The following is a 10425-nucleotide window of genomic DNA, read 5'->3' as shown; positions in this document are numbered from 1 at the left end:
GAGTCTCATTCATGTAAAATTGCAGCAGCGGAGGATTTAGACCGGGGGTGGGGAGTTGCATCCCCCTTTGGTTGAATATATATTTTTAAGAAAATGCCATGTTTTGCCATTTTAGGGTCTTAATCCCCCCCCCCCCCCCCTCCTTTCTTGGGCGGAAACGGTATAAACTTAGGTCAAAACCTACACACCAATTTGAAAAAGTTCTGGATCCGCCACTGTGCAATAAATGCCCAGTTTTAAAAATGTTGCTTATGGGTCTGGCTTTCAAAATTTAAACACACACTATTGTCCAAAAGCTCATATGCCAGAATAGAGGTTGATCAGGCCTTCGCCACATGACCTTGCCATTGTTACAATATCAGATCATTTTGGAAAGTCCACAGCCGTTCTCTTACCCTAATGATAATATACGCCAAAAATTGTTGGGCAGTTGATATTGTGTCATTTGTCTTTCTTTCAAGAACTGATTACTTGTCTGATTTTCATGGATGCCCACATAATCACCTAGTGTCCATATGTATCCTCTGACCATTCGGGACCGAAATATGACATGACGTCGCTGCGGTCATGTAGTTCTAATGCCTTTTGGGTTGTCATTCTGATTATGTGTCATACCACTGGCACCAGGGGTTCCGATAATATTGATTGAAAAGCATTTAGAAATTTCTGGAGTCGTGATACCATGTCTTTACAAATGAAGTTTTAAATTCATAGACGATGTATTGGTCCAACTGATCGAATTATGATAAAATGTACTTATGTGAAAACAAGATACAATTTAAAAAATAAGCGATCATTTGCAAGAAACGTGTGTCTTTGCTATTGTTGAAATGTTTGATAATATCTATACTATTTTGACGCGTATTACACCTTGCGTTTATTCAAACATATTAGTTCTCAACAGAATTAAAGAAAGTGTCATCAGATATTTCCCCCTCATTTAATGATAAGAAAAGGCATTCATTTTTTTCCAGCATTTGAAAAATGTGAAGACACTTAAGTACTCTATTTTCCATAACGAAGTTTTAATTAATTTTTTTAATACATATCTCATTTTATCCCATTGTACGTCGGTCGGTCGTAGACTCCCAGGATTTGTCCTTGACCCTGTAGAGAGATTGGTCAGTTTTAGTGATCTACTTTTAGTCTTCATTTTACCAGACCATGAGCATTTTTTTTTTTATCAGAGAATTTTATACTTGACCCTTAAATAATTTCCTAAATACACAATTAAAGTAAGTTATCCTGATCAATAAACCGGTTATCTGACATTTATTAAGTATAAACTAATTAATAATACATTGTGTTCCTATGTTGATTTTAAAAGATAATGTATATGAACTCTACGTGACACTTTATAACGCTTTGTGTTTCAACAAAGAAAAAGTTGGTAGGCAATGCCTTGATGTTTCATTAGCTGTAATAATCCAAAATGTAATCTTTTCTCTAAACATTCTTGAATTGTCTTCTTTGTAACTGATATTTTTCTAATAAATGTTTTATATTACACCAACATATGAGCCGTCTGGTCGCCCTAAGCCTTTGAGTCAACACACACGAAATTACAATGTAGTTTAATTCTTGTGCAGGTTATCTTTCTTTTCTCGAATTCCTGTTCATCAGTGATGTGCACCCTAACAGTAGGAAAATCGATTTTTAACTTGGATTTAAAATATGAAGACATTGTTTAAAAGATTATTGAAGTACTCTTCATATTGAGTTATAAAGAAATTGTTCTGATGCTAGACATATTCTCGGAGGAGGTTTTACAATTTAGGCTAAGTTCGTGTATATTAAAAAAAAAAAGAATAGGATTTTTTCCCCCAGTTTTAATAGCTCAACCAATCACTTCCCATGTATCGATTTGTTTCTTTTGGGGAAAATCTTTCATAGTTCGCTATGATTGATTTTATATTGCGAGGTATTGTTAAAATGGGGGTGCATACAATAGAGCACAAATAAGCCCGGAGCTGCTGGACCATAGTTAATGGAGTGTAATTATGAATCTTGACTTTTTACAAACTGAAATCTCCAGCCACCACATTAAAAAACCCAGATCAATCTATCGCGCTATGGCTTCGTTCTTTGAGTCCACAAAGACTGTTTTCAACATGCTAGAACCTTTTGATAATGAATTTACCAATCACAAAGGCCTCGTAATTGATGGATTCAAAAGTGAATTTAAATAACTTCAAATCTTCAGATGGATTTCAAATCGAATTTCTTTCGTATAGAAATTGAAGTTTTGAATAAAATCAATATGATAAATATATTCCTCCTTGGGTTCCAGAGAAAAAATTAAACACACATCTGAAAGTCTTTTGTTATCGTGAAAAGACCTTATGATTTCAAAACACAAAGCACATGGAAATAGCCCGCATTGTGTTATTCCGTTATGATAATGGTCGTACATGAGATATTAACAAATCCCTTTACATTCATATAAGGGTGCAATGATCCGGGCCGGAACTTCGAAAAGCGAGGTGGGAAAAGTTGTCTCGGTCGTAATGGAACGGGAACTTTAAACAATATTTTTGAGTTTCGTTAACAACTGAAAAATACTGTTGGCATTGCATTATCAAAATATATGTATATTTTTATGAATACCCAGAAGGATCACCGTCATTGCAGAATTATAAAATAAATATTGGAGGTGATTATTTCATGGTGTTGGATTAAAGTGCCGTACGTTGTGTGCAAGGAGTTTATACTTTGATGAGGATGTAGCCGGCTGGACAATGACCTTAGTACTGCTCGCCCCCAGGTGATGGAAATGGGAGGGTCGAGTTTTATCATACTGTGTTTATTCCTTAGTCTCCGTGTTCAGCCCGTGGGTGAGTGCTTGTACATATTTTTATTAATGATCCAATCTTTTGATAATTAAATTTGTCTGTGAATGAAAGTCGACGATAATAAACTTCTTACTACTTTTTATAGGTTGTTGAAAGTTTTGAAAAAAGGTTTTAGATCTCTCCAAACCATTGTTAATATCTTGTGACCATTTTCAAACCATTGTATATTATCTTATGACTGTTTTTAAACATTATTATGTAATATCATAACTTTTTTTAAAATCATTGCATAATATCTTCAAAATTACTACTTATCCATGTTTCTCAAATAAGTTGCATGTTTATTTGTATGATAAATTGTTAGAATATTGATTCATGTTATGAATATATACATATATATATACTACCACCCTGTTGTCGGAATTTAATAAAATTCAGCGGATGAATGTACATATTGTATCTTGTTGTCAAATCAACGAATTCGGTGGCGCAATAATTTATCAACTTGTTATTTAGCCGTAATTTTGCTTTTCTTAAACTACTTCACCGAATAATTAGGTAGAGATTATCAAACTAAATGGAAATGTTTTGAAATCTGGCACTATTGGATCATTTGCAAGCACTGTTGATGACTAGACTGTTAAGTTTGGTTGGCCCCTGCCCAGACTTAAGGCGTGTAAGTGCCTTCTTCATCGATTATATCTTAAATGTCAAACTTTTCTTGTTAAGTAAAATAGAGAAATAAAGGGCTTCGGGAGGAAAATATACCCAGATTATTTTAGCTTTTTAACTCTCAAGAAGTTTATCAATTTCAAAGACGACAGGATATTCTTATGATACCTAAAATGATTTGTATGTCCAATGCAAAGATACAAAGCATGGGCCCGTGAATGTCTGATTAAAAGTTTCCAACCGACCAATGTCAGGTCAGAAATTTCTCGCTAGGGTAAGAGAGATTCTTAATAGTACTACAGAAACATCAGAAGGTTCATATGCGCAGTAGGTATAGAGTAAATTTTCTTCTTCTTCCAAAACAAAACATTCAAGCATTTCTGAACAGGAATTATGTCTACAAATTAAAAGGTACCGGGGAATGGATTTGGGAATATAAATTACTTGCAATATCCTATTCATAACAAAATTAATTATCAAAGATTTCCCTCTTCAAATCGATGAAATGCTTTCAATCATAAATATTTTACTGTATGAAAAACATTTATTACGTAACATTGCATTACCGGGGTCAGTCTATGTCGCGATTCGCGTGCACGTATAATGGCGCTCGTGCTTTACCTGCATTTACTAGTCTGACCTACCCCGTAATTCTAGGAGGAAAGTTAAACAATACACAAAGCTTCTTCTTTATCAAACTTGCATATTGTTGGTTGTTTTCGTATTATGTCATTTTAAAAGTATGTTAGTGCAGAGACCCTGTCAATCATCGACAACGAAATGAAAGTCCGGTATTAATTTAGGACTTTTATCATAATTTGTCGTTACATCATCATAAGTGTATGGATTTGCATAACGATACCTCATGAAAATTAAAATTGGTTATATTACGAGCTTACAGACGATAAAATGTAAACTGTCCCGATTGGACTCGAAAGAACCAATCCACGTACAGGAATGCCGTCTTCCTTTTGTTCATCTACATGGTATGTATATCATCACATTGAAAACGAAATGTTAAAGAATTGAAGCAACTTTCACCTCCATCTATTCAGTCAATATGCTATGAGTTTGACATGATTGTCAAAATGTATGCATGCGAGTACAACAACCAAAATATTAAAATGTAATGCGTTTCAAAACATGTTTTAATGGAATTTTAAACACCAATAAAAAGGATATCAGACAAGGCTTTTTATAAGAAGCAATAATTAAGTTTAATTAAGTAATTTCCTCTTTCTTTGTAAATCATTATTACATTTTTTATTCAATATCTATCATATGTCCCTTCAAGAAGAAATAGCAGACTTAGCATTTACTCCATACGAGCTTGAAGAAAAGATTCCAGAATTTTTGGCGCTTTAAGGCATTAGTTTTTAAAATAAATTGTTCTATTTTCTAAATATATGAGTATTGCTTTGATACAATCTCCAGTAATCAGATAATACAATTTTCGAGTCGCACTGAATGACAGATTTCAGTTTTGTTGATGAAAAGACGAACATTTTCATGTATAAAATATGATGCCGACATGTTGCAGACGATGGAAGACTGGACTAGAACATGTAGACCAATTCAAGCTAGTTTAATTTGGGTGGGACATTGAAAGCAATCTTTAAGATACAAATGTACCTCAAAACAAAGCATAACATTATATCCGAAAGCTTTTCGACTCGTATGTTTATACTACCCGAAGCTTGTCAAAGACTCTTGCAAAAAAGTGCAAAGTAAAGTAAATATTGTCTACGGTTCACGCAGGAGAAGAACTTTCAAAGCAGAAAATCTACTGTTCATGATGATTCTCGGATATCATTCAGTGTTCTTGCTTTGAAGAATTTAATAGTCGCTTCTTTGAAGAATCCAGTCGACCATGGCTGCATTTCTCAAAAGGCAGAAGAAATGAAGGTTAATCATACACAATGTTCTATATGTCGATCATTTCCCTTCAATAGCTGTACATGTACATTCATGCACTACAATTGATGCGGGAACTTGCAGGTGTAACCGGTACATATCCGACCTTTATTTGTTTGACTGTTCACCAAACCTTTATATTGACAAATGACCATGAAAAGCGCAAGAAGTTAAATGTTCAACTTTTTTAAAAGCAGAGATAGAGCTCGAGCAGATAGCCTCCATACATACTGAATTTTGTTGTAGCAAAGCTCAAATAATTCTGCTTTTGATATTCTATAACCGACGAATAATTTATTAGAAATGGATGTTAAATGTTTTGACACAAAACTAGAAATCCGCACAGTCATCGATTTGGTGGCGGCTTTTCTATTGAACAACAATAGAAGTTATCGCATTTTACATTCTTCATTTGAATTATCTTTCTTGAATGTGATTCTTTTCCAAGATTTCTGCTTGGCCGTAATATTCATGATCAGGAGAACGATCTCTTCTGTACTTTGAGGAAGGGGGTGTATTTTTTTTTATCACAAGATACAACATAACCATTTTCACCAAAGGTTTGACTTGAGCGACTTCTTAGCTAAAAGGCCTGTATTTAAATGTTATAATTCAGGGTGGGGATATAGGAATTGTTTTGTGGATGTTCTTCCTGAACATACAAACAAATCAAGAGTATATGCTTATAGTTATAGTCCCTGCAATGTTTGGATGACATACAGGAATAACAACTGATTCGATACGCAAGAGCTTGTTCTGCGTATGGTCATTTTTGAAATCGAAGCAGGCTACTGACAAACAAGTTGATGGTGCAGGGGTTCCAACAGACTCGTTTAAAATCAGCATTTCGCAAATTCTATGGTCCTTATAACGATCTAGTTTGCCAATACAACCTATCATTGGGTGAAATGCTGTTTGACGTGTTTCATGCCGATTGTTAGGCCGTTCTTGGCACACTGATTTTGAATACGGATAACTCCGTTTACCTGATCAAGATATAGGGCTCACGGCGGGTGTGACCGGTCGACAAGGGATGCTTACTCATCTTAGGCACCTGATCCCACCTCTGGTATATCCAGGGGTCTGTGTTTGCTCAACTCTCTGTTTTGTATTGCTTATAAGAGTTATGAGATAGATCACTGTTCGTTATCTTCGCCTTAATTTATTTGGGACAAACTAAGGGTTCACTTAATAAAAGAATAGTGGGGCACAAATTTCAAATAAATAATGGTGGTAACTAACTTCTTTACAAGCATTTTAATTCACCGGACCACTCCATCTTGTCAATAAGGGTAAGGATTTTGGGGGGAAAATTACCATCACACAAACAATCCAACATTAAGTACCCCTTTTCGTAGACAGCGAGAAGATCACTGGATCAGGACCCTAGGCACTGCATTTCCATATGGATGATATGATGATGTATATGATGTGGGAAATTTCACTAGTCCACAAGGAAATAACGTGAATGTGATGGAACTCTTTCCCAATACTCAAAGACGGAAACGCAGTCATGGACATGGTTCATATAAAAGACCAAGTATAAATGATGTCACGTTTGGTTCACTTTTACCTTACGTCAACAGACAATTAGGTCCACATCATATTCGTACAAAACTATATTCTGTTCCATTGAGAGTTTTACATACGTTATTTCAAGAAGCCACAGCTAGTCTATACTTGGATTTTTCAACACCTGAATATAGACTGGATTCTATGATTATGGATGTTGCCAATCACAGGCTCTTTAAACCAGCATGGGCCATGGATGATATTCCTTCCAAATCATGCCACCAGTTCCTCAAGCTCAAATTTACAAACAAAGGAATAGATGCCGTCAACATAAACAACATTCTTCGTCATAAAAGGGTTCAGTCATGTATTCCAACTTATTTCAAGTTTAAGTCTACATTGTATTTCCTACAAATATATTTCTACTATTGCATTCAAACTTTTTAATCATGCACAAACTTTACAGTGCCTAGATATAGACCATCTTATACTTAATCCACCTACGTGTTCTTGTTCTTCATCTTCTTTCAACTATAGTCCAGCTGGACGTGTCGTTACTGGTGATGTTGATATAGTTGAGAATGAGGACCTCAAATCACTTATTCTAAAAGGTCATAAATACAGAGAACCTCGGTCTTTCAATTGGCGACAGAACTTCATCTCTATTATGAATTCTGTCGAAGATTATGCCAGACGATGAGCTAAATATGAAAAAGAACTTGATACATTGTCAGAATGGGTTAAAAGCATAAGAGGAATATTAAGATCCCGCATTAGACATATTAAAACAAAAGTACGTACCATCTATCCTTCTGTGTTTAGTAAACCAGAAGTGATAAAATAATTAGATAGGTTACATGAGAAATATGTTTTGGTTCCAGCTGACAAAGTTTGTAACAATATTGTCTTTGTTTGTAAGGCTCATTATTATAACTGTATTTTGGACGAACTTGGCATTAATTTCACTTTTGGTAATCGTACTTCTACTCCAACTGTCCCTTCAAAAGATGAAATTCTTCGAAACCATGCTTCAGTTTTAGACACATTTAATATCTCAGTCAATGGGTCGAATGAATATGAGTTACCATACCTATACTGGATTCCTAAACTACATAAAACCCCTTAAAAACAAAAATACATTGCTGGATCCAGTAAGTGCTCAACCAAGCCCCTATCTTTGTTCCTAACGAAAATATTAACAGCTGTGAAGGAGAAACTTCAAACTTACTGTGCGACTACATATGCTAGAAGTGGTGTAAATCAAATGTGGATTCTAAAAAATTCTAAAGAACTTTTAGTAAACTTGAAATCGCAAAACTTTTCCCAAATCAATAACATCAAAACCTATGACTTTTCAACACTATACACGACCATTCCTCACGATAAATTAAAGACTAGACTTTTTGACATCATAGACAGTTGCTTCTGCAACAAAACTGGAAAACGGAAATATTCATATCTAATGATCAGTCATCCAAAAAAAATTACTTTGTTAAACACCACTCTGATTCCACGCACAAGTACTCTGAAGTTGAAATAAAAAAAATATGCTAGAGTTCCTCATTGACAATATCTTCGTGGTCTTTGGTGATCAGGTCTTCCAACAGTCTGTTGGAATTCCCATGGACACGAATTGTGCACCTTTGTCTGCTGACCCGCTTTTATATTCATATTAAGCAAAATTTATTCAAAAACTTCTACGAGAAGAAAAAATCGTTTGCTGGGGCCTTCAATTCGACATTTAGATATATCGACGACGTTTTGTCTATTAACAATAATAACTTTCATTCATATGTCGATTCGATATAACCATGTGAGCTCAAAATAAAAGACACCACAGAGTTCCGCTTCATACTTAGATATTTTATTGAAAGTAGACATTAACGGCAAACTGACAACTCAACTGTATGATAAACGGGATGATTTCAGCTTCTCCATCGTCAACTTCCCATATTTATGTAGCAATATTCCATAACATATGGTGTTTATATCTCTTAACTGATTCGATACGCAAGAGCTTGTTCTGGGTATGGTCATTTTGAAATCGAAGCAGGCTACTGACAAACAAGTTGATGGTGCAGGGATTCCAACAGTCTCGTTTAAAATAGCATTTTGCAAATTCTATGGTCCTTATAACGATCTAGTTTGCAAAATACAACCTATCATTTGGTCAAATGGTGTCTGACGTGTTTCATACCGATTTAGACCGTTCTTGGCACACTGATTTTAACTACGGATAATTCCGTTTACCTGATCAAGATATAGGGCTCACGGCGGGTGTGACCGGTCGACAGGGGATGCTTACTCCTCCTAGGCACCTGATCCCACCTCTGGTGTGTCAAGGGATCCGTGTTGCCCAACTATCTATTTTGCATTGCTTATAAGAGTTATGAGATTGATCACTGTTCGTTATCTTCGCCTTTCATATATAAACTTCTCTGTGCTGTACATTCAATATTTTTTCACGTACGTTCATTGCAATCTCTTTGAAATGCCGTCTGTATCTTGTGTGATCCTATTAATTTTACGTTAAATGCTTGTACTCCATTTCTGTTCTCATTTCATGTAGTGTATGACAGCGCAGCAATAATTTCATCGTCGTCGGATTTTTTTTCCATCAATACATATGTTCTCTGCTTTATGATATCTTGCTGAAAAACATGATTACCCTGAATTTTGGGAAGTACTGCGTTTGCCTAAGCATATCACAAGAACTCTTTGAGGAGGAACTTTGTTACATAAAGAAATAGAATCTTAGACAGAACAAAATAATTTCATATAACCTGAAAACGAGATGAGACCAGGGTGAATGTCAATCATTTAAGGTCAAGGTCACTGGCAGGGAATTCTGAATTTTTGTCCTGACAGTAATTTCCCAGCAGAGATACATAAGAGAGTCATTCTTTGTAATAAAGAATGCACATGACAGGAGATTATAGACTATATTCGGAACCTAATGCAAAGTCAACTGGTTAAGTTTGGAATTATTATCTGGTACATAGTAAAGTTTAAAACGGAGAAATGCTTGGATGTCGGACTTGTACGTGAAAAGAAGTTAATCTTTGACCAAAACAGATTGTAGAATCATTTTTTTAGCTGTCTAATTATATACTTTTGTTTAGTGTGAGGATGCAATCTTTATTTTAAGAAAAGCGTACTCGGGTGAACATTGTGACCCAAAGGCTTTTTGAAAAAGAATAGAAGTATTCTATTAAAACAAATGCTGAACGATTTTTTTGGGTTTTCAGATCCAGCTTGCACGCTGCCATTTAATGGAACTTGGGTTTCTAGCAATCGAGGGACATGGACAGTAAGTTCCAGCGCCATACAAAACTTCAAGCTGAATGTGGACACTACCGGGTCCTCGCTGTGGACTATGGACTGTTATGAATCTGATGGTACCTACTATGTCCTCAAGTAAGTAGAATAGTCAAAATGAAAGTCAACATAATCTTCAGAAAGTGCTGTTCCACTTTGGAAAATATGAAAACAAGATAGATAGAACTAATAGAATCCTTGATGGATCTTTAGAAAA

At 35.2% G+C, this 10425-nt stretch overlaps 1 protein-coding gene across 1 annotated transcript in view; it reads left to right on the top strand.

Moving 5' to 3' along the window:
* Positions 1–2455: 2455 nt before the first annotated feature.
* The window catches only part of LOC125680179 (uncharacterized), a 34946-nt gene continuing 26976 nt past the window's right edge, over positions 2456–10425 (top strand). Inside the window, exons 1-2 of the mRNA XM_056153556.1 lie at positions 2456–2834; positions 10139–10307. Of these exons, the coding sequence (XP_056009531.1) occupies positions 2768–2834; positions 10139–10307 (236 nt within the window). The 5' untranslated portion in view covers positions 2456–2767. The remainder of the gene's footprint in view (positions 2835–10138; positions 10308–10425) is intronic.

The sequence above is a fragment of the Ostrea edulis genome, chromosome 2 (genome assembly GCF_947568905.1).
Source record: "Ostrea edulis chromosome 2, xbOstEdul1.1, whole genome shotgun sequence".
NCBI lineage: Eukaryota > Metazoa > Mollusca > Bivalvia > Ostreida > Ostreidae > Ostrea > Ostrea edulis.
Note: the sequence above shows the minus strand (reverse complement) of the source record. Positions and strands in the feature narration are given on the sequence as shown.